The following is a 25,595-nucleotide window of genomic DNA, read 5'->3' on the forward strand; positions in this document are numbered from 1 at the left end:
TCAATGCCCATGTTCAGCGGGGAAGCAATTACAGAAGCCAGACCTTCTACCTTCTGCAACCCTCAATGACCTTGGGTCCATGCTCCCAGAGGGATAGAGAATGGGAAAGCTACCATGGGAGGGGGTGGGTTATGGGGATTGGGTGTTGGGAATTGTGTGGATTTGTACCCCTCCTACCTTATGCTTTTGTTCACTAATCCTTTCTTAAATAAAAAATTAAAAAAAAAAAAAAGATTGTTTTGGGAATTCTAGGTCTTTTCTGGTTCCAGATAAACATTTGTAGCATTTTTTCTATTCTCCTAAAAAATGTGATTGGGATCTTGATGGGGATAGCATTAAATTTGTATATGGCTCTGATTTATTTGGGTCTTCTCTCTTTTTTGTTTTGTGAGTCTGGCTAAAGTTTGTCAATTTTTTTTTCACTCTTTTGAAGAGCCACCATTTACTTTCATTGATCTTTTGTATGGTTTTCTTATTTTCAATGTTATTTATTTCTGCCCTAAGTTTAGTTGTTTCTGTTATTCCTGTCCTTCTAGTTGCTTTATGCTTCTTTTGTTTTTCTCTTTCTTGGTCTTTAAGATAATGCAATCCGGTTGTTTATTTGTGGTTTTTCTTGTTTTCTAATGTGTGATTGTATGGCTATGAATTTCCCTATCAATACTGCCTTGTTGTATCCCAAATATTTTGATAGCTGTGTCTTCATTTTCATTGAACTCTCAAAACGTTTTGCTTTCTTTCTTAATTTCCACTTTGACCCAATAGTTGTCAACTAGTATGGTGTTGAGCTTCCATATTTTGGGACTTTTGCTAATATTTTGTTTATTGTTGAGTGTTAGTTTAATTTTACTGAAAAGTTGTGTGGGATGATTTCAATGCTCTTGAATTTGCTGATGCTGTCTTTGTGGCCTAACATAAGGTCTATCCTTGAGAATAGCCCATGTGGATTTGAGTAGAATGTGTATTCCAGTTTCTTGGGGTGAATGATTCAAAATGTCCAATAGTTCTCGTTTATCTATCTCCTCATTTAGCTACCTCATCAGAACTACTGTTTTGTGGCAAAAGAAATTTGAATCATGTTTTAGGAAAACTGGTATTAATGAACTGAATCACAGTTACTGCAATTTGTGATAGAGATATTCAGACAGGATTCTCTGCTATGTTAATGTACTTTGCAAATGGAAATAAATAAATAAATTTCTTATCTTTAAAAAAAAAAACAATTATGCTGTCTCTACAACATGCATGTCAGTTTTTTAATGACAATCACTGGGTAAATTTTCAGCTACTGTTCACTGTCCATAGTATAGCAGAACCTGTTTTTTCTTTATTTTATTTATTTTTTGCTATAAAATGGGCCACAAAAGCAAGCTAGATATTCTTGCTGGTACTTAGCTGAAGAAACAGATCTATTACCACATTGGAAAAAACAGTTACCATATTACATTTTTTTGAGACAAAGCCTACTATTAGTTTTTAGAGGATGCATAAATTAGACTATAGTATACATTTTAAGAGTTTTATATGGGAAACTTTGCCTATAAATTACCTTTCTTTTTTAAAAAATATTTATTTATGCCCTTGTTTTATTGTCGTTAATTGATGTCGTCGTTGTCGGATAGAACAGAGAGAAATGGAGAGAGGAGGGGAAGACAGAGAGGGGGAGAGAAAGATAGGACACTTAAAGACCTGCTTCAAGCCTGTGAAGCGACTCCTTGCAGGTGGAGAGCCAGGGGCTCAAAGCGGGATCCTTACTCTGGTCCTTGTGCTTTGCACCATGTGCACTTATCCCGCTGCGCTACTTCCTGACCCCCTATAAATTACATTTCATGCAACCAAACAAGCTCTAGATCTAAGCTCTTGCATCAAATACAATACCATTATATTAATTTTCTAAGATTTCTTAATCAGAAAAACAAAGTATCCTCCTAGCATATGGAGTGCTAGGGATTAAACTCAAGAGCTCACCAGTGCTCTGCCTCTGCATCACCACTCCTGCCACTGTACTGTTTAACATGTTAACAATTGCATATAAAATACTTTTTTATCAAGTCACTTTAGAGGCAAATAAATAATACTGCAAATCCCCACAACTTGCAGGAGGATAAAAGGTAGCCAACCTGTCTCCAACATTCTAGGACTAGGGGTTTGGGACACCTAAGTTTGGTGGTGGGAGTGATGTGGAACTACTTCCATTATTTCCTAATTTTGTAAGTCACTGTTAAGTCACTAATAAAAATATCTGACTACACTGATATAAGATTTGTTTATAGGGAAGGCAATAAATAAGAAAATTTGATCAGAAAATCTGGCTAAAGATAAGTGGATTTAAGCCTAACTAAAGCATAGTCAACCCAGTTCATAATATTAACAGAAGGCATTACATTTCCTTAACAAGAATTATCTGTATTTATAAAAATGATTTGAGAAGGCAGAAAAATATACTATTCAGTGATTACATAACCATTTAAAACAATTTGGCAAATATGAAAACCCAGCCCTAAACTAATTATTAGTGAGCACATTCCCCTTTTTAAGGTTTATTAATGGAATAGTGGGTGAAAGCTAAGAGAAGAACACTGAGGTAGGACAAAAGTTCCATATGCAACAGGGTGATAACTGGGGCTTGATGCCTGCAATACTCTGCAGCTTTTGATGGTCAAGTCTCTCTTTTCTCATAGAGACAAAGAAATAGGTTGGGGATGGGGGTGGGAAGGGGTAAGGAGAGAGAAAACTGCAGCACTACTCCACTGCTCAGCTCAATAACCAGGGGGTTATTGGTGAAGAAAATTATTTATGTGATTCCAGAGAGACTGGAAATAAAATTTCGTTATGAGAAGATCCTTCTATTCTTAACCCCCTTTTGTGACTGAAAACTAGATAAATAAAATAACCACTAATATGTCATCTTGGAATTTCTTTTTAGTCTTAACACCTTTTAAAAAGGAAAGCACATTCTTCCTCATATGATACCTTTCTCATAATTCTATGTAAGCTTTGCTCAGAATTAGGGGCAGTTTCTCCAGAAAAAAAAAAAAACAGAATAATCATATATAGTATCTTCCTATAGATCCTTTTGCAAGATAGCCTAATATAAATCAAATAAATTCAAGGAAATAATGTACCTCAAAGTAGATTGCTTTTCAGTCCATCTTTGTACCTTAGTTCTATACTAGATGAGTACTCTTAAGATAAACTGAGAATAGAAGTCACATTCATACCCTACTAAAAATGGTCAAACTGAAAAACTTCTGTACAAACAAAACAAACTATTATCAAAATTAGAAGAATCCTATGAATAGATGAAGAATGAAGATATCTGCACAACACGTATCTGATAAAGGCTTAACATACAATACACAATGTTTTCGCAAAACTCAACAAAGTGAATTAAAAATTTTATTAAAGATTGGGCAGAGATACCAAGCAAACAAGAAACACAAATGTTGGCAAGGATATGAAGGATATGGAGAAAAAAGAAATCTAGTACACTGTTGGTGATAATGCAAACTGAAAACTAGTATGGAGTCTTTAAACAAAAAAATGGAATTATCTTATTACTCAGCAATACTACTCCTCAGCAAGTCTCCACCTATACAGGGGAAGCTTCAAAGTGGTGAAGCAGTACTGCTGGTGTCCCTCCTCCTCTCTCTCCCTCATCTCTATTAAAGAAAAATAAGGAAAGAAGAGGAAGAGAAAAAAAAAAAAGAAGAAGAATCAGGAAAGTGGTGGAGTGGTGCAACCATCAGGCTGTAGCCTTGGTGATAAATCCCATCTGTCACAACAAGATAAACACAGACTTAAAGTGAAAGGATGGAAAACTATCATACAGGCTAACGGACCACAAAAAAAGGCAGGAACAGCCATTCTCATCTCAGAAACAATAGATTTTAAATTAAATAAAGTAATAAAAGATAGGCAAGGACATTACATAATTATTAGAGGATCAATCAGCCAAGAAGACTTAACAATTATTAACATCTATGCACCCAATGAGGGACCATCTAAATACATCAAGCACCTACTGAAAGAATTTCAAAAATACATCAATAGTAATACAATAATAGTGGGAGACTTCAATACCCCACTCTCACACTTAGATCAACAAAGCAGAGAACCAACAAAGATACAAGAGAATTGAATAAAGAGATTGACAGACTAGACCTCTTGGACATTTCAGAGTTCTTCACCACAAAAAAACTGGAATACACCTTCTTTTCAAATCCACACAACACATACTCAAGGATAGACCACATGTTAGGCCACAAAGACAGCATCAATAAATTCAAGAGCATCAAAATCATCCCAAGTATCTTCTCAGACCACAGTGGAGTAAAACTAACATTTAACAACAAACAGACAATTATTAAAAGTCACAGAATTTGGAAACTAAACAACATACTCCTTAAGAACCACTAGGTCAGAGTCACTCAAGCAGGAAATTCAAATGTTCCTGGAAACAAATGAAAATGAAGACACACCTATCAAAATATTTGGGACACAGCTAAAGCAGTACTGAGAGGGAAACTTACAGCCATACAATCACATATTAAACACCAAGAAGAAGCTCAAATGAACGACCTTACTGCACACCTCAAGGACTTAGAGGAAGAGAAACAAAGGAACCCTAAAGCAACCAGGACAGAAATCACTAAAATTAGAGCAGAAATAAACAACATCAAAAATAAAGGAACCATACAAAAAATCTATGAAGCCAAATGTTGGTTCTTTGAAAGATTAAACAAAATTGACAAACCCCTAGCCAGACTCACCAAACAAAAAAGAGAGAAGACTCAAATTAATAGAATTGTAAACGATGCAGGAGATATCACAACTGACACCACAGAAATCCAGAGAATCATTCGAAACTTCTATGAAGAACTATATGCCACCAAGCTAGAGAATCTGGAAGAAATGGAACAATTCCTAGAAACCTATGCACTTCCAAAACTGAACCAAGAAGAACTACAAAATCTAAATGCACCAATCACAGACAAAGAAATTGAAACCTTTATTAAGAATCTCCCCAGCAACAAAGTCCTGGACCAGATGGCTTCACAAATGAATTCTACAAAACTTTCAGGAAACAGCTAGTACCCATACTTCTTAAGCTTTTCCATAAGATTGAAAAAACAGGAATACTCCCTTCCACTTTCTATAAAGCCAACATCATCCTGCTAAAAAGCTGATAGTGACACAACAAAAAGGAAAACTACAGACCAATATCTCTGATGAACACAGATGCCAAAATATTAAACAAGATCTTGGCCAACCAGAAACAGCAGCATATCAGAAAGATTGTTCATCACGACCAAGTGGGATTCATCCCAGGAATGCAAGGCTGGTTCAACATCCGTAAGTCAATCAATGTCATTCACCACATCAATAAAAGCAAAGCCAAAAACCACATGATTATCTTAATAGATGCAGAGAAAGCCTTTGACAAAATCCAACACACATTCATGCTCAAAACTCTACAAAAAATGGGAATAGATGGGAAATTCCTCAAGATAGTGGAATCTATATATAGCAAACCTACAGCCAACATCATACTCAATGGACAGAAGCTGAAAGCATTCCCCCTCAGATCAGGGACTAGACAGGGCTGTCCACTGTCACCATTTCTCTTCAACATAGTATTGGAAGTTCTTGCCATAGAATCAGGCAAGAGAAATAAATCAAAGGAATACAGATTGGAAGGGAAGAGGTCAAGCTCTATTTGCAGATGATAGGATAGTATACATAGAAAAACCTAAAGAATCCAGCAGAAAACTACTGGAAGTTATTAGGCAATATAGCAAGGTATCGGGCTACAAAATCTGTTGGTATGCTTCTAATTCTGCTTTTAAAAACCCCTTCTGTTTCATTTGGTTTAATCCCCCCTGCATTCTATTTACATAACACTGTATTCTATTTACATAACCTCTGTTAACAAGCACAACCTTCCCTCCAGGGCATTGGTGGTTTAGTGGTAGAATTCTTGCCTGCTCTGACCCCTCTCCTTGTCATACCCTGATTTTCACCAGTCACTTTTCTCTCCACCGTCTCTGCGTCACATCCTGTTCCCAACCTACTGGGCTAGTATATTTATAAGGACACAATTGTTTGTAGTTTTTAGTTTAGCTTAGCTTGGTATAGATTGCTCTCGTCCTGCATGAATAAAGAGATACTGCATACAACCCAGCCATGAGTCCCGGGTCGTCTGTTACCCGCCCATGAAGCCAGCCCTTCGAAAACAACAAAAATCAATGTACAAAAATCAGTGCCATTTCTTTATGCAAACACTAAATCTGAAGAAGACTCCCATTCACTGTTGCAGCAAAATCAATAAAATACCTAGGAATAAAGTTGACCAAAGAAGTGAAAGACTAATATACTTATATACTGAAAACTATGAGTCAATACTCAAGGATATAGAAACTGATAACAAGAAATGGAAAGATATCCCATGCTCATGGATTGGAAGAATAAATATCATCAAAATGAATATTCTCCCCAGAGCCACATACAAATTTAATGCAATACCCATCAAAGTTCCACCAAGCTTCTTTAAGAGAATAGAACAAACACTACAATCATTTATCTGGAACCTGAAAACACCTAGAACTGCAAAAAATAATCTTGAGGAAAAGAAATAGAAATGGAGGCATCACACTCCCAGACTTTAAACTATAGTATAAAGCCATCATCATCAAAACAGCATGGTACTGGAACAAAAATAGGCACACAAACCAGTGGAACAGAAGTGAAAGCCCAGAAATTAATCCCCACACCTATGTACATCTAATCTTTGATAAGGGGGCGAAAAGCATTAAATGGAAGAATGTAGCTCTCTTCAATAAATGGTGCTGGAAAAACTGGGTTGTAACATGCAGAAGAATGAACATGAACCACTTTATCTCACCAGGAAGAAAAATCAACTCCAAATGGATCAAAGGCCTGGATGTTAGACCAGAAACAATCAAATACTTAGAGGAAAACATTGGTAAAACACTTTCCCACCTACACCTCAAGGACATCTTTTGATGAAATAAACCCAATTGCAAGGAAGACTAAAGCAGAAACAAACCAATGGGACTACATCAAATTGAAAAGCTTCTGCACATTCAAAGAAACTATTAAACAAAGACACCCCTCATAGAATGGGAGAAGATCTGCCATTACATCAGACAAATAACTAATCATGCCATACATGCCATACATCAGACAAGAAACTAATCATCAAAATATATAAAGAGCTCAGCAAACTTAGCAACAAAAAAAGCAAAAATGGGCAGAGGATATGAACAAAACATTCACCTCAGAGGAGATACAAAAGGCTAACAAACATATGAAAAACTGCTCTAGGTCACTGATTGTCAGAGAAATGCAAATTAAGACAACATTAAGATACCACCTCACTCCTGTAAGAATGGCATACATCAAAAAGGACAGCAGCAACAAATGCTGGAGAGGATGTGGGGACAGAGGAACCCTTTTGCATTGCTGGTGGGAATGTAAATTGGTACAGCCTCTGTGGAGAGCAGTCCGGAAAACTCTCAGAAGGCTAGACATGGACCTTCCATATGATCCAGTAATTCCTCTCCTGGTGTTATACCCCAAGGACTCCATAACACCCAACCAAAAAGAGGTGTGTACTCCTATGTTCATAGCAGCACAATTCATAATAGCTAAAACCTGGAAGCAATCCAGGTGCCCAACAACAGATGAGTGGCTGTGGTATATATACACAATGGAATACTATGCAGCTATCAAGAACAATGAACCCACTTTCTCTGACCCATCTTGGACAGAGCTAGAAGGAATTATGTGAGATGTCAGAAAGATAAAGATGAGTATGGGATGATCTCACTCATCAACAGAAGTTGACTAAGAAGATCTGAAAGGGAAACTAAAAGCAGGACCTGACTAAATTGTAAGTAGGGCACCAAAGTAAATACCCTGTGGTGAGGGTTAGACATGCAGCTTCCTGGGCCAGTGGGGGGTGGGAGTGGGTGGGAGGGATGGGTCACTGTCTTTTGGTGGTGGGAATGGTATTTATGTACACACCTAGGAAAGTGTAGTCATATAAATCACTAGATAATTAATATGAGGGGGAAAATTAATTGTATGCCTCAAAGTTTTTAAAACACAGACTGAGTCTTTTTAATATATAGGATGTGTATTTGGTGTGCGGACTCTCTCAAAAGCCTAGACCAAGTAGATCAGAAGCAACCAACAGCACAGCTATATACAAGATACTGGGTACTGTACAGCAAACCCTAACAAAAGGACTTTTCAAAGTTAACCCTATTACCAAATAATGTGATGATAACATTAACTATCCATTGTCTTTTTGAACCCTAAGACAGCAGAAACCTCACATCTCCACTATAGAGCCTCTACTTCCCCCAGTCCTTGAACCTTTGGATAGGGCCCACTTTCCCGTATGCCTCTCCCAATCCATATCAAATAATATTGCATCTGCCGATCACAACCTAATCAACACAACGATTGCCACTTCAACATGCTTCAGCTCAGACTGTGTCCAGAGACTTCACATGTGGAATGACAACCCTTCAGCTTCATTACTCGGGTGAGACCTTTCCTTACATAGTATTCTCTAATTTCATCCCAGGTGGTTCACTTTCTAACAAAGACCCAAAACCTAGATATACACCAGTTTCTGTGAGAGAGCGTATGTTCACACGTATCCATAAACTACTGCAAATATATATACCTGAAAGCAGAAGTACACTAGAGTTTGCAGTGAGTACCCCCCTAACACTTCCTTTCCACTATTCCAAGCTTTGGGTCCATGATTGCTCAATAATTTGTTTGGCTTTGTATGTTAACTTTCTTTTCAGTCACCAGGTTCCAGATGTCATTATGCCAGCCAGCTTCCCTGGACTGAAGACCCCACCAATGTGCCCTGGAGCTCCGCTTCCCCAGAGACCCATCCTACTAGGAAAAGAGAGAGGCAGACTGGGAGGGACCAGTCAATACCCATGTTCAGCGGGGAAGCAATTACAGAAGCCAGACCTTCTACCTTCTGCAACCCACAATGACCCTGGGTCCATGCTCCCAGAGGGATCGAGAATGGGAAAGCTATCAGGGGAGTGGGTGGGATATGGAGATTGGGTGGTGGGAATTGTGTGGAGTTGTACCCCTCCTACCCTATGGATTTGTTAATTTATCCTTTCTTAAATAAAAAATAAATAAAAAAAATTAAATTAGAAGTAATCGCTAATTTTAATAGAAATTTTTCAGTCAAATCAGAGAAAGGCAAAAATTGCATTTTATTTTATGCTGTATATAAATATAGGGGCCATGTGGTGGCTCACCTGGTTGAGTGCACGTGTTACAATGCACAAGGACCCCCCAGTCCCCACTTTTAGAGGGAAAGTTTCACATATGGTGAAGCAGTGCTGCAGGTGTCTCTATCTCCCCCTTACTTTCCATTTCTGGCTGTCTCTATCCAATAAATAAAGATAGTGAAACATTTTTTCAAAACAAAAATAGAAATGAATTAAATAAAAATAAGCTTTAAGATACAGGACCAATTCCTGGTTGCCAAAAGGAAAAAGGGAAAGTGTAGTAAGTAAGTTGGTTTAAAGGTGTCACTCCTATGATCAAAGTTCCAAGTGGACAATAATGTGTATACTGCACGCAAACCTGAAACATACATAACGTTATGCTGTAGAATTAACACAGGAAGTAAAAATTAAGTAAGACACAACATTGTGATTCAATAAAAATAATCTCACCAGACATGATTAAAATTGGGAAAAATTTAATTTATAAGATCCAAATAAACTTTACATTGATAACTGCAATATTTAATGTGTGACATTTTAAATTATTTTTCGTCAAAAAAAGGTTACTGATTTTCTTTTTCCTGGGGAAACATAGAGAACCAACTATATGCATTAATGTGACCAACTTTAGCTTATTAAGGTTTAGCTATCGCTTTTATCTAAACCGGTGTTCTCACTTCATGCCTACAGTAAGGTAGACTGTGAACTTCTTGCATCTCTAAGTTTTCATTAAAAAAAAAAAGGAATGTTAAATTGAAGTGCAAACTCATAAAACTCTACTTTAGTATAACTTTGTTTCAAATGCATCTGACTTGAGAAACAGGCGAGTTTTCTTTCTTAGTCTCTTGAAAAAAATATTGCTGCAATAAGTCTTGTGTCTTATTTTCTGTGACAGGGTTGCTTTTAAGAAAGATGATCAACTATGTGATTTGTTTCCACAGTCAATAAAAATCTATCAAAAACATCATAATATAATTTGTAAGGAAAAACGCTGTTTTCAAAGGTTGCACTTCTTATTTGGTAAGCACAGGCTAGTCACACTGCAGATAAATCCAATATTGTATTCAAAAGTTCTATAAAAATGAATGAAAGATACATGTTTATTTCCATTGCTCCAACAGTCAAATGTTAGAACTGCATGAAAATTACGTCACAGCAGTTTGCTGGTCCGGTTGAAGAAGTCCAAAGTTCTTTTTTTGTATTTGGCCCAATGATGTCCACATCCAGATGAATTCAGTTCAAAAGACAGAAATGAGGGCAAACACTCCATATAACAAAGCACAGGGATATGCTACTAGAAGTTGCTGTCCTTCCATGGCTAATGCAGAAATAAAAATTTTAGAAGCAGAAAAACTACACCATCCAATAATTCCAGCAGTGAGAATGATTCCTACCATTCCTCTGTAACCAACAAGGGAAAAGGAGATAAAGGGGAAAAAACAGTGGATGATATTATATAAAAATACAATAAATAATTCTAAAGAAAAACATTTATTTATTTTTTATTTTTTAATTTTATTTATTTATTCCCTTTTTGTTGCCCTTGTTGTTTTATTGTTGTAGTTATTATTGTTGTTGTCGTCGTTGTTGGATAGGACAGAGAGAAATGGAGAGAGGAGGGGAAGACAGAGAGGAGGAGAGAAAGACAGACACCTACAGACCTGCTTCACCGCCTGTGAAGCGACTCCCCTGTAGGTGGGGAGCCGGGATTCGAACCGGGATCCTTATGCCGGTACTTGTGCTTTGCGCCACCTGCTCTTAACCCGCTGCGCTACAGCCCGACTCCCAAGAAAAACATTTTAATCCACATGCAGACATACATGAAAATGAAAATAAACACCTCCACCCACGTAAAGTATACTTCATAATGCATTCAACACTGCTGAATTATATCATGTGAGAATAAGGTCATTTATATTTCTTGTTCCTTTCTACAAAAAATCCCTATTAATGTTGGGGCTAGCTGTACTTTTTTGTGGGGGCTATTACTTGCACTGTTAACTTAGCAACATCCCTGACCTCTACCCACAGGATATTAATTAGCTCCACTATAACTAGTGTAATATTTAAAAATTATCACTAGACTGCCAAATGTCCCTTGGGAGAAAGTGTTAATGTTGTGAACACTACTGTAATAGAATAATTTCCTGTAAAGTTCAACTTTATCAATTCTACATTAAAAATGTGAAATATTTTTGTTCAAAGTAGAGTCTCTATGAAGTTACTATCTTACCAGATCTCTAGTTTCTAGCAGTTGATAGTATTTTTTTCTAAACCTGTTTTGACTTTGTGAATATAGCAAGCCTTGATAATTGCATGTTACCCTCACTAGCACTAGTTATAAGAACATCTTGAATTTTTTTATAAGTAAAGTGTTTTTTTTTAATATTTATTTTATTTATTCCCTTTTGTTGCCCTTGTTGTTTTATTGTTGTAGTTATTATTGTTGTTGTCATTGTTGGATAGGACAGAGAGAAATGGAGAGAGAAGGGGAAGACAGAGAGGAGGAGAGAAAGATAGACACCTGCAGACCTGCTTCACCGCCTGTGAAGCGACTCCCCTGCAGGTGGGGAGCCAGGGTTCGAACCGGGATCCTTATGCCGGTCCTTGTGCTTTGCGCCACCTGCGCTTAACCCGCTGCGCTACAGCCCGACTCCCGAACATCTTGAATTTTTGAGGGACTCATCTATACACTGACTTTGGGGAGGAATTTTGCTAGCAATTTACACTTTTCATTTTAGTTTGAACTAAAATATCATTTAAAAATTACACGTATTTAAGTACACTTGAGAATATGGTAAGCTAATAATAGCCTCCTGCCATAAAAAGATGCTTCATTTTTATTTAAAAAGCTGCCAAAGAATATGTTTACTATTCATTTTAGCAGATGCTAAAGATCTTCTAGAATAAGATACAGTCTAAAATTATCAAAGAGATAGGTATAGTCTTAACAGTTGGCCTTTCTCACATAATATATAAGATAACAGCCAATACTGTTCAACTGATTAACAAGAGTAAGTAAATACAAAATCAGTGAAATGCTTTATCATGGGAAAATTTGAGGCAAGCCTGACAGATATAAAAATTTCTAAGTATTTCCTACTGTTCAGTCTCAAAAAAGCATGAAACACAGTTCTAACTCAAAGGAGGCACTATTAAATAAGTTTGTGGAATCAGTGATTTGAAACTTATGGTAAGCTAACTGCTAATTACAGTCAATTATTGATCAACCCCAAAATAAAAATCAGTACTTACTGCAAAGAAAATATCACGGCAAAGCTGGAAAGTAGGATCATGGGAAGAAGACAATATCCAAGAACACTTGCCACACAACCAAATGAAACACCTGTCATACTCATTAAGTTTAATAAACAGAACATTCCTAGACAGCCAATTGCACTGATTCCATATACATAGCCAAACTGGATTTTGCCAGCCTACAGGTAGAGAAAAGACTACAGGTTAAAGAAGGGAAATGTTATTTTTGTTTTTATTTTACTTAAATTGGTGCATGCAGACTTAAATTGGTGCATGCAGAAGACTTTCAATTTTTAAGCACAAATATCTACAAAATTATTTATTTTTTGTGTCGAGATAAAACAAACAGTAAACATATGGGCTATTACATATATCTGTAAAAGTCTGAGGTATCCACCTCCCAACACACACATATTTGACTCCAGTTTTCTCTTTAGCATTTGAGTTTGGCACAGAAATGAATAAAGATATAAAATTAGGGGACAGGCAGTAGCACACATTACAGTGTGCAAACCTGGGTTCAAGCTCCTGGTCCCCAGCTGCAAGGGAAAAGCTTCACGAGTGAAGTAGGGCTGCAGATGTCTCTCTGTCTCGTTCTTTCTCTCACCTCTTAATTTCTCCGTCTCTATCCAATAATAAAAATAAATAAAAACATTTAAAAAAGATATAAAATCATGGTGCAACCAACTACAGTAGTGGATTTCCCCAAAAAAGAAAGGTAAAAGAAATGTTATTACTTTTAAGCAAATAATGCCAAGTCCAGAAGGAAAATCACTGTGAGTGTTTAAGTAATAGCTAATGTGACTTGCAAGCACATAATTCCATCAAAATTACCCCAGAGCAATTTATTCTCACAGGCAGATGTAGCCATAATTGTTATACCAGCGAGATTATTTTATTTTTCACTTTATAAGGGTGCCAAAGGAACTAGGAGGGAGGAGGGCAGGATAAACAGGAAGTCAGGTTCTGTGAGTAGAGGAGGAGGAAAAAAATTAACAATCTGGCATAAGGAAAATAATGAAAAATTTCTTCATTATTACTTTCTCAAAAATTTGGTTGACTTTTATAGCACTTTAACCAAAATAAAACCTTCACACTTCCACTCTTATAAAAGACATCTGAAAGGATAAAGGTCAATTAAATCAGAATTATTTTACTCTTAGTCAAGTGCTTTGAGCAAATATTGTATTTAGATCATATTAATACCAAAACTAGTCCATACATAAGTTTTAAAAAATATTTATCAGATTTTTTTTACATAATAAAATTAAATATAAAAATGCATGTACAGATTAGGTTAAGTGGGAAAAATTCTTGAAATTTTTGTCAGGCTTATTATTTATAAGTACATAAGAGTGCTTTTTATTATTATTTATTTTCCCTTTTGTTGCCCTTGTTGTTGTAGTTACTGTTGTTGTTGTCAACATCATCATTGTTGGATAGGATAGAGAGAAATGGAGAGGAGGGGAAGAGAGACACCTGCAGACCTGCTTCGCCACTCGTGAAATGACCCCCCTGTAGGTGGGGAGCCAGAGCTTGAACTGGGATCCTTATGCCGCTGAGCTACTGCCTGACTCCCAAGAGTGCATACTTTTTTAAAAAGATCTTTTTTAAAAGTTCAGTTGCGTCCACTGACAAATTAAAGCCTCATATTTGTATGGTGCTTTAGACCTTCAGTGTTCTCGTATATATCTCCTAAACAATCTTGTTAGGTGGGGGCATATAATTATTATCAGAGGGAATGGAAGGATTAACTTGCAAGGATAAAGGTAAAACCCAGTTCTGCTGACTTAAACCCTCATGTTGGATTCATAATCATATTTCTCTTATAATTCAGAAATACAAGATTAAATGAAATAAAATAACAATTTCTAAACAACTATCACTTTAGGTATATTTCAATATTTTTAGGGAGGTAGGAGACAAGGAAAGCTATTGTCTTTTAATGTTCTATTTCATAAAAGTTACATAACATATAGAAAAGTAATAGCACTAACATAAAACACTAGTCTAGGTTTAAAGATGAAAACAAAAACCAGAGCAATAGGCTAAAAAAAAAAATGTCAGAGAATTAAAGAGGACTTTTGATGAGGATAGAAGGCTCTCATGTATGATCAATGGATAAACGAATAGGTAAAAATCTATGCAACTTACTATTACCCAAAATGCATCAGAGATCAGATGTATAAAGGAAGATTCAAAAATGATTATTGGTGGAGCATTTAGTGACTATTCTTTATCTCACAGAGTTGAAATTAGAGGCTTACCAACAACAATGTGGCTCCAAAAGCAAGGCAAAACACCATTGGTCCAGCCAAATCAGTTTCATTCATGATGCTACCATCTGCTACTTTTAATGGATGCAATACTGTTAGTGTTTTTTGCCAGATGTGATCAAAATTGATACCTAATTCTAAAAGGAAAACAAGACTAATTAGAATATGTGATATTTTATCAGAATCATTGTTGAAATAGGACGCAAAATGAAGCAACAAATATCAAAAGAGAACATACAGTATTAGCATTAATTTGGTAAGTCCTCAAGTCCAGTATTCATTGATTATGGTAGATAAGTGATTATTTACTATGTATGGATCCAATTTTTGGTTTGGGGTCAGAAAAAGTAAAGATAAGATGAAACAATTTCAGACATGATTGCAAAGAATATATGGCCCGAGTTATCAATATGGGGTTCTTTAGCTGGGGATCCAGAAATACCTAGGCCCTGTGAAATTATAATCAAAATGATGTTCTTGTGCATATACGTGCATTTTATGAGGGCACTATTCGTAATTTGTAGTATACTTTCAAATAGTATATGACCAAAAAAAGTTATGGGTTTTGGAATACTAACTGAAAACCAAAGTACTAGGGGCCAGATTGTGGCACACCTGGTTGAGTGCACATGTTGCAATGTGCAAGGACCCAAGTTCGAGCCCCCAGTCCCCACTTGCAGGAGGAAGGCTTCACAAGTGGTGAAGCAGTGCTGCAGGTGTCTCTCTGTCTCCCTCCCTCCCTATCACCTCCTTCCCTCTCAATTTCTGGCTGTCTCTATCAAATAAACAAAGCTAACTAAAAAAAATACTATGAAACAAACAAAAAAAACCACAGTACTTATACGTGAATCACTGTTCCTGCTATCTTATTTCAAGGCAAAATAATAAATAACATGCTATTTTTCTTTAAATTCTTCTACTGATAGAATTTAATCAACAACCTGAAATAAAGGTCAGTGTTCACAAATTAACATCCTTTATTTACAGTTATTTTATAAAAAAACTATTTAAAAGATGGTGTCCTCTGACCTGGAGAACTTTTACGTATATTTTGTTCCAAATGGATAATTAAGGCTATTTTCTTCTACAACATTGTTCTTTTGAAAGGGAAGGGCAAGTTCTCCAAATTAAGATTAATTTTCATAGCCTAGTTAAATATAAAATAGTATCAACTGCTGTAAACAATCTAACCTTCTAATAAAGGTGGCTCATCTTCAAAGTTGTTCCCATAGAATGGCTGAGGTGCACTTGGAGTATACACCTGAGATGGCTGAAAAATCTGCCCAGTATATGGCTGCTGTGGTTGCATCATGTCTGGAGGGACAAATCGGCCTTGCTGAGAGTAGTCATAGCCAGCATACTGTCTGTAAATCAAAGGAAATTACAGTTCTCAGAATTTCAAATTCCCCAACTGCTGATATCCCTTACAGCTAGGATCTTAGTAATAATTCCTTGAGTACCTGTCAGTTTTTATAAATGTTGACTATGAAGATCAAACTGATTATCTACAATGAAAACTTGACTTATTTTATTATTAATTTTTTTACTAGAGAGTTACTCAGTTCTGGTTGGTGGTGATGCTGGAGACTGAAGCTGGAAGCTCAGAACCTCAGGCATGAAAATCCTTTGCATAATCATTATGCTATTTTCCTAGCCCTATAGTCTGTTTTTCAATAGAAAATGGAACACTCACACATTTCTTAAGTATTACAGATTCAGCAAATGAAAATATAAAAATCTGTTTTCCCAAGTGAATACATATATGACATAAAAAGAGGCTGTAAATTTATGCCAAAGACTATGAGTGGAAGCTTAAAATAATAAACATAGTAAGAAATTTTCCATTGTAATTTGGATCTCCATTGAATATAATGTTGTTCTTTATTCTTTGTAATATGCTATTTTCTTTTGCAAGTGAATAAATAAATCTTTTAAAGAAATTATCCATTCCAATACCTAAAATAGGCTTCCTAGCTTCTTCTAACATGAAGACTCCAAATCTTATCTGCTTTATTCTTACCTTTAGGTTCCTGATTATTAAACAATTTGTTCTGCTTTAAATCTTAAATGTTTTTCAGCTACCAAGTTGCAGAGATGCTACCATGACACCAATCTGACTGCCTTAGGCAGATGACTTCACCAATGTAACCTGAAACCCCACCTCTCCAAAGCCCTACCTCACTAGGGAAAGATAGAAGCAAGCAAAATCTACATTTTTTAAATTTATTTTTTATTTTATTTATTTTTTTAAGAAAGGAGACATTAACAAAACCATAGGATAGGAGGGGTACAACTCCACACAATTCCCATCACCCAGTCTCCATATCCCATCCCCTCCCCCAAAAGCTAGAGCTACCCAGTGCTTTGGTTAAAAAAAAAAGAAAAAGAAAAAAGGGAGGGGGAGGCGACTTTAGTGAAGAACAGGGAACAGTGAATATTAAAAAAAAAAAAAAAAAGAAGTGACTTTAAACATCCCTGTCAGCATTGTGAGAAAATATGACATCAATGGGATCAATCTAATTACATATTAATAAACACAAAAGTAAAATAATTATCTTAAAAGCCATTTAAAGAGCTGAGAAACCTTACTAATCATTTAGTGTAACATTTTAATTTTATATTAAAATTTCAAATGACTTTCATTAACATTTGAGATTTTTAAGTTAAACTTATTTTTTGAATTAACTGAACATCTTAAGTAAAACAATAACAAATTTTCAATTACACATAGCCATTGGGAGAGTCTAGTGGGATTCTCAAGTCTTCCTACACAAGTCCAGTCCATGTTTATAAAAACACTATCATTTTTTTTCTGGTTACATATTGCTATATAATTCACTGTAGCTTTATTTTACTTTTTTAAATTTTTTTTAGTGCTGCCTGGCCAACAGTATGTGAGAGTCACCACTCCTACATCATCTTTTTTCTTTCATTTTATTTCAGAGAAAGAAACAAGAGGCAGACAGCACTGCATTGCTCCAATATCTGTGGAGATTTCTGTGGTACTGTAGTTTCCAAGTAGGGCCTCTCATAGTAAAGCATATACTCTACCAGATGAGCTATTTCCCAGGACCATGCAGCATCATTTTGCTAGCAAAAGGGAGACAAAACATAACTTTAAGTAACTATACTGTGGTATGGGCACAGATTGCAATGCAACTATTAATGGGACTATGGTGGTTTTATGTGTACTGATGAGAAATGGAAATCAAGAAATATTCAGTGGAGAAGAAAAACTACTCAGAATAATAACACACACAATAAGCACAAGAGTACAATCTTTCATCTTCCCATGACATATGCCTACAAAACATATCTCCAACTTAGGTTCATTTCCATAATAATGCACTAACATCAAATTACAGTTACTACCATCTTCTCCTCAGAGTCCTTTGCTTTGGTGTAACATAGCACACAGCCAGCATAAGTTTCACTGTGTTTTCCCTTATTGACTTTGTCTGTTAAGTTCTACCTAAAAGTGAGATCACCAGGTATTTCTTTTTTATATATATATAGCTTATCTAACATGATTCCTTCAAGTTGTATCCAACATGAGACAAAGGAGATGCTGTTAAAAAAAAAAAAAAAAAAAGTTTTTATTAGATAGAACAAACAAAATCAGAGAGGATGGGGAGACAAAGAAAGGGAAAGAAGATAGATACCTGCAGACCCTTTTCACCACTTGTGTAGCATTTCCCCTGCAAGTGGGAAGCAGGGGCCTTCATCATTTTTAATAGCTCAGTAGTATTTCATTCCTGAGTAGTACACCTTAACTTTCTTGTCTACTTATTGTGGCTTTTGCTGGGCATCCAGGCTGCTTCAAATCTGGGCTTTTGTGAATTGTGCTGCTATGAACATAGGAGTATGCATCTCTTTAGACAGGTATTTTTGTGTTCTTTGGATAAATTCCAGGAGAGGAACTTATGGATCATAGGTCTATTTCTAGCATTTGGAAGAATCTCAACTGTTTTCCACAAGGATTGGACCAATTTACAGTCCCAAAAGCAGCACAGAAATGCCCCCCCCCCCAAATTACCATGTTCTTTTTTGAGGGGCTGGGTGGTGGTGCAACTAGTTGAGTGCATGTTATAACATGCAAGGACCTAAGTTTGAGACCCTGGTTCCCACCTGCAAAGGGAAGCTCTGTAAGTCATAAAGCAGTGTTGAAGGTATCTCCTGTCTCTTTCCCTCTTGATTTCTGGCTGTCTCTATCCAATAAATAAAGATAAATTAAAAAGTTTTAATGTTCTTTTTTTAACACATCAAATACCAAATCAAAATAAGAGTTGTTCTGGGTATGATGGTGTAACAAAGAGCAAAGGATTCTGGGGAAGGGAAAGGAATGGGGTATAGGAGTATTGATATAGGATGGGAGAGGGGGCCCTATATTCAGGTTGTGCCTATGTATTAATGATTGTAGTGTAGCCATTAGCCCCCAATCAGGGAAAAAAAAAAAAGCTTTTCAAACTAATAATAAAATATGTTGATCTGGGAAAAACAGCTAAGCACTTAAGAGTACAGGGTTTACATATATGGGAAGAATATCAGTATTGCATACTCCACAGCTGACAGTGGAATTCTCTTCTCTTTCTCGCTCATAAAAACAAATCTTTAAAAAAAAAAAAAATACAATGCTGGTGAACTTTTATGCAATTAGAATATATTGATTTACACATAAATCAGTACGTAATTTATTGGTTTGAGGTAGATTTTTTTTTAATGTAGTGTTGATATCAAACCCAGATTCAACCAGGCACTCCATTGCTCAGTCACCTGGTAATATTTACCTTTTCATGAGAAAGAGGCAGAGACAGAGATAGAGTGAGCACAGAGTACAGCTCTATCAATTACAGAGCTCTCTTTACTGGTCTCAAGTGGTGCTCAGGATTAAAACTACCTAGTACATGCAATGCTGGTATCCTACTCAATGAGCTGCCTTCCTACTTCTTGAATGAATCTTTTCTTTAAGCATGTGTGACACTGAAACATAAATTCACCAGTTAAAAAATGTCAGTATGGGGAGTCGGGCTGTAGCGCAGCGGGTTAAGCGCAGGTGGCGCAAAGCACAAGGACCGGCATAAGGATCCCGGTTCGAACCCCAGCTCCCCACCTGCAGGGGAGTCGCTTCACAGGCGGTGAAGCAGGTCTGCAGGTGTCTATCTTTCTCTCCTCCTCTCTGTCTTCCCCTCCTCCCTCCATTTCTCTCTGTCCTATCCAACAACGACAACAACAATAATAACTACAACAATAAAACAACAAGGGCAACAAAAGGGAATAATAAATAAAATAAATATTTAAAAAAATGTCAGTATGATTTATGTAGATTTTTCAAATAGGCACATCTATTCTTTTGTGAAATCACATTTTTAATCATTACTGATTTCATCAGAAAACAATTACTGAGAAATTTACATTTTCACTATGGTGGATACAAGCTATCACAAATTCTCATTTTTGCACAAAAGCTCAAATTTGATTATTGGCCACCAGCCCATATAATCAATTATCAATTATTTTCCTTGAAGAGACTCATTTCATTTATTTTTGAGAAAACATATGTCAAATATTGAAGCCTAATAACCACAGTCTTATGATTGTTCTTAAAATAACAACTGTTTCCATGAAAAAGCAGCTGGCTTGGCTTGTGACTCAATCAGATAGGTGTAATTTTGTCACACCAATGTTGTTTTTTTTTAATGTGTGTACTCAAGGATTGGTATTTAAAAAAATAACTCATTGCTTTGACCATAGCATCATAAAAGAAACCAGTCCCTTTTATTGCCCCCCTCCAAAAAAAGCCCACCCATCTATGTGGTGATAATTACAAGAACAATTTGATGCCACAATCTTAATTTAGACTTAGGTATCTGAATTTTTTTAATACTTTATTTATGTATTTATTTATTATTGGACAGAGAGAGAGAGCAGGAAAGACACCTGCAACATTGCTTCACTAACTGTGAAACTTTCCCCCTGTAGGTAGGGACCAGAGGCTTAAACCTGGGTCCTTGTGAATTGTAACATGTATCTTCTGTGTGCCATCACTTGGCTCCTGGTACCAATTACTGCATTTACAACATCAGTGTGCTGTCAATACACCAAAACAAACAAACAAAAAGGCTTTAAATTGTCTCAGTTTTGTTACAAAGATAGTATTGATGTTAAAGACTCCTGAAATATCTGATGGGCCCTCTATGATCTGTAGTCCATACACAGAACTAGATATATCACATGCGTGCTATACGTAAATACAGAATACAATGAGGGACTAGTCCAACATAACATGAAATATGTAAGCATTTCTTATATAAGAGAAATATAATATATAAGAGAAATATTGCAAACAAATGATGGCTTCAACAATGGCACTGGAGCTGGGGCAATAGCTCAAATGGAAGAGCATGGGACTTTCATGCCTAAAGCTTCCTATTTGATCCCCAGGACAATCTGCATCAGAGTAATGCTCACCACATAGATCAGAGTAATTATCACCACATAGATGGGTGGGTTTTTTTTGGAGGGGGGCACTAAAAGGGACTGGTTTCTTTTATGATGCTATGGTCAAAGCAATGAGTTATTTTATTTTATTTTTTTTAAGTTTTTTTGTTTTTCATTTTTTTTAAATATTTATTTTATTTATTTATTCCCTTTTGTTGCCCTTGTTGTTTTATTGTTGTAGTTATTATTATTATTGTTGTTGTCGTTGCTGGATAGGACAGAGAGAAATGGAGAGAGGAGGGGAAGACAGAGAGGAGGAGAGAAAGACAGACACCTGCAGACCTGCTTCACCGCCTGTGAAGCGACTCCCCTGCAGGTGGAGAGCCGGGGTTCGAACCGGGATCCTTATGCCGGTCCTTGTGCTTTGCGCCACCTGCGCTTAACCCGCTGCGCTACAGCCCGACTCCCATGAGTTATTTTTTTAACCTCTCTCTTCTCTGCCTCAAATGAATCTCCCTCTCACAGGCAATAGTTAAATCATTAATTAAAAAGATGGCATCACCATTCCTTCTTCAAGATATAAAAAAGGGAAGACAATATCCAGCAATTTTACTATTTTCCTTTTCTGGCTCATGGAAATTCCTGATGTATTCCTGCTGCTTTATTTACTTATTTGTCACTGAAGCTTCACCATCATAGGCCAACTTCTTCAGGCAGATAGATATAAAGAGACAGAGACAAAGACACCACAGCACTGAAGCCCCCTTCAGTGAGATGGGGGCTGGGCTTGAACAACACTCATGACAAAGCAAACACTATTCAAATGAGCTATTTTGCTGACCTTGTTCCTGCTGGTTTTAAATAAAAAATATGGATCTTTACAGACTAGACCAGTACTTTTAAAGCAGGAAAAGCAGCTGATACTAAACTGATATGCCTATGAGCCCTGAGCCCCAACATCAAAGACAAAGCATCTAAGCATACTGGGCTGGTTATTCAAATCCATGAAAATCCTTAGCTATTCCACAAACATTATTAATCAATATAAAAAAATACATTCAATGCTTTAAAAATGCATAATTAGTATTATTCTGTATCTTAGAGAATATGATAAGGGACTTGTCAAACAACATTCATATCTCAACTGATTGAGATCAAAGGGTGTTTTATTTTGAGAGCATTCAATTATACAGATATATGAAGTATATTGTGAAGTATCCACAGAGGAAATGGTGAAATGTTAAAGCTGACTTCATAGGGCAAATGTAAAACTGTGGATTTATAAATCAAGATTGAAGATAGGATATGTTATTTGAATTCAGATTGCCATCAAGAAAGATAAATTTATCAGCTGACCTGTTATTAAGTTAGCAAAACAACTATTCGGCAAGGTAAGACAGACATTTAAAATGTCATTAGGCTGCAGGTTTAATTGAATATATACAGAAGACTATGTAACTTTTTAATTAAGTTCAGAAGTCCAAATTTGTTACTAAAACATTATTTCTTATTTTCCTATGCCCTTCCTGCCTCCAGGGTTATCCCTGGGGCTTGGTGCCCGCACTGTAAATCCACTGCTTCTGGCAGCCATCTTTCTCCCATTAGGAGAGAAAGACAGATACCTGCAGACCTGCTTAAATGCTTGTGATGTGAGCCCCCTGCAGGGGAGACCCAGGGGCTCGAATTGGGTCCTTATGCTTTAGGCCATGTGCGCTTAGTCTGGTCTGCCCCCTCCTGGATTCCCTATCCATTTTCTATACACTTGTATTCTTTAACTAGAAGTAGTGGCTCCACCTGAACCAACTAAAGTTTCTTCACCAGTACTTAAGCAATGCTCACTTATATAATTAGAATAAAGTGGAATCACTAAGAATAGTCAGGAAAAGAATATTCAAATGATTGCACTGTAGAAAACTGAAAATAGATGATAGGTAAATCAGAAGAGAAGACAGACCTTTAAGTGATGTAAACATGGGCAGGAGAGTAAAGGAGAGATAGATAAATTGAGGAGGTTGCACACTAAATGGAAATGTTCTGCTGAGTCTAATCAATGTTATTTGGTTAAAAACAGGACTGTATTGAAACATGTTTTTCATAGCTTTGTTGTTGCTATAACCATCATTAGATGAGTTCTGGATAATCTTACATTTATTTACATTCTCATAAGATATATTTAAATAAATAAATGAAAATTTCTCAAAGTGTTTTTTTCAAATTCTGCTCCATTAATTGACCAAAAAGAAAACTTCTGTGGTGGTCCGGGGGGTGGCACAGTGGATAAAGCATTGGACTCTCAAGCACGAGGTCCTGAGTTCAATCCTTGGCAGCACATGTACCAAGGTGATATCTGGTTCTTTTTCTCTCTCCTACTATCTTTCTCATTAATAAATAAAATCTTCAAACAAAAAAAAAAAAAAAAGAGAAAGAAAAGGAAATTTCTGTGGACTGGGAGATGGCGCAGAGGCTAAGGCACTAGACTCTTAAGCATGAGGTCCCGAGTTCAATCCCCGGCAACACATGTACCAGAGTGATGTCTGGTTCTTTCCCTCTCTCTCCTATCTTTCACATGAATAAACAAAATCTTAAGAAAACAAAGAAATTCAATAACATGTCACCAACAAGCTTAATGAAAAAGTGAGTAATAGAGAGCACATTTTTAGATGATGACTACCACTGTCCTATTAAAAAAAAAAAGTTGACTGCCTAAAGACTTCGAATTATCCTCTTCAATCTGTAACTGGCTACATATATGCCTGCTGACTACAAGGCTTTAATATGAAAAGTAAGAGAACTGGTTACAAAATGCTATATGAAAATCACCTGGTAATTCACAATAGCGCACTTACATTATTTAATGTTACTAGCACTTTCAATTAATGTTGATAAACCAGGCAGATTTAACTATTAAACAAGTCATTAAACAATTTTTTTCTTGAATTATTTTTCTACCTTATTGGGTGCCAGGGGGTAAGTGTTAGTGGTTAGCAGAGCAGTTGCTAGCACATGGGTAAAATTTTTCATCTGACCATGATAGTTGTCTGCAAGATAGACATTACAATGCGCACAGACCCGGGTTCAAGCCCCAGCTCCCCACCTACAGGGGGAAAACTTCAGGAGTGGTGAAGCAGGGCTGCAGGTGTCTCTCTGTCTCTTTCCCTCTCTATCTTCCCCTTCCCTCTCAGTTTCTCTGTTTCTATACAATAATAAATAAATTTTTTTTTTTTAAGTTACTTGCTATAGGATCCACCACTTCCTCCATAATCATAGGACTGCTGTGACTGGTCATCGATGCTGTAACTTGTCTGATAAAAATCCGTGTTTAAGTTATCAAAACCTGACATTGCCAACCACCTGCAAAAGAAGAAAAAGACAAAAAAAAAAAGTCAACAGCACTTAACACTCGTGACACTACTCAATTTGTCCCCCATGCTTTGCTTAATAGCCCCACCCCCGCCCCCAGAAGACTGCAAATCTTTTTTTCTGTACTGACAGGATGGGGGGGGATCTTTAGAGTGGGATGAGACTAAATGAAAGAAGTCACCTCTAAATCAAGACCCTGGGATGGGGACACACACACACACCCTCCACTTGAAGAAACCGCAAGGTGTTGAGGTGAGGGTCAGGGACATGGGAGTAGTTGTTTCTAAAATAATGAATAAACAACAAAGACCATTCCTCACCTCAGAAGCGGGCTGTACAGATGACAACGCCACTACCTCTTCGAAAAACTAGGTCTGCGGCCCTCCAGGAAAGTGCAGGCTGCCGGAAGGCACAGCAGGATGTGCAGCGCCCCCCGCAGCAAGGATCTGAAAGGGAGCGAGGGTCTGAGGGGAGGAGGGCCCGGGGCGCTACGCCCAGACTGCAGAGAAGCATCAGCCGGGGCAAAACCGCTGACTGTGCACACAGGCCGGAGCGGAAGGGGACTGGGGAAAGACACTTACCAAACGCTGATGTGCTGCTGACGGCGGCGGCGGCGACTCTAGCGGCTCCCAAGAGCCCACAAACTCAGTTTCAGACCCTGAACTGCCCCAGTTGCTACGTGTCACAGGGCCAAAGAACTGCTTCCGGGGCACGCCCGCTTTGCGCAGGCGTGGTGGCTAAATTTTTTTCTCCGGTAGATCACCGGAGTTGGAGGGGGTGGGGTGGAAAAAAAAAAAAAAAACTTGACATTGGGCATGCGCAGTATCGACCACTAGGTCTCGGGGGCGGGCCGAAAGTAAAAGGGAAAGTAGTTCCGGTACTCGGGCTGGCTGTGGAGAAGGGACTTGGCTGGTGCGCAGCTATACTTGGTCAGCACTCTGGTTGTTTCCTCTGTAAGAGGAAAAGCTGG

At 37.1% G+C, this 25,595-nt stretch overlaps 1 protein-coding gene across 4 annotated transcripts; it reads right to left on the minus strand.

Moving 5' to 3' along the window:
* Positions 1-9,752: 9,752 nt before the first annotated feature.
* On the minus strand, positions 9,753-25,362 carry YIPF5 (Yip1 domain family member 5). 4 transcript variants are annotated; one of them, XM_016186361.2, is made up of 7 exons: positions 25,207-25,362; positions 24,946-25,071; positions 24,497-24,616; positions 16,019-16,191; positions 14,819-14,964; positions 12,549-12,730; positions 9,753-10,694 (listed from the first exon to the last, which is right to left on the minus strand). In XM_016186361.2, exons 3-7 carry the CDS (start codon positions 24,604-24,606, stop codon positions 10,532-10,534), a joined length of 774 nt encoding a protein of 257 aa, XP_016041847.1. In that variant the 5' UTR covers positions 24,607-24,616; positions 24,946-25,071; positions 25,207-25,362; the 3' UTR covers positions 9,753-10,531. The 4 variants fall into 4 exon arrangements, with proteins under 4 accessions (XP_016041847.1, XP_007519063.1, XP_060036250.1 ...); XM_007519001.3 differs by lacking the exon at positions 24,946-25,071 and having other exon boundaries at positions 25,207-25,325; XM_060180267.1 differs by lacking the exons at positions 24,497-24,616; positions 24,946-25,071 and having other exon boundaries at positions 25,207-25,321.
* Positions 25,363-25,595: the final 233 nt, after the last annotated feature.

The sequence above is a fragment of the Erinaceus europaeus genome, chromosome 2, assembly GCF_950295315.1.
Source record: "Erinaceus europaeus chromosome 2, mEriEur2.1, whole genome shotgun sequence".
NCBI lineage: Eukaryota > Metazoa > Chordata > Mammalia > Eulipotyphla > Erinaceidae > Erinaceus > Erinaceus europaeus.

Excerpts from the sequence above, each read along its gene's own strand:
- YIPF5 (XM_016186361.2), bottom strand. The coding sequence starts at position 24,606 with ATGTCAGGTTTTGATAACTTAAACACGGATTTTTATCAGACAAGTTAC. Across the intron at positions 14,965-16,018 it reads TGAGCCACCTTTATTAGAAG|AATTAGGTATCAATTTTGAT; the intron begins GTTAGATTGTTT and ends TTTTCCTTTTAG. Across the intron at positions 12,731-14,818 it reads TTGGAGCCACATTGTTGTTG|GCTGGCAAAATCCAGTTTGG; the intron begins GTAAGCCTCTAA and ends CTCTACCTGTAG.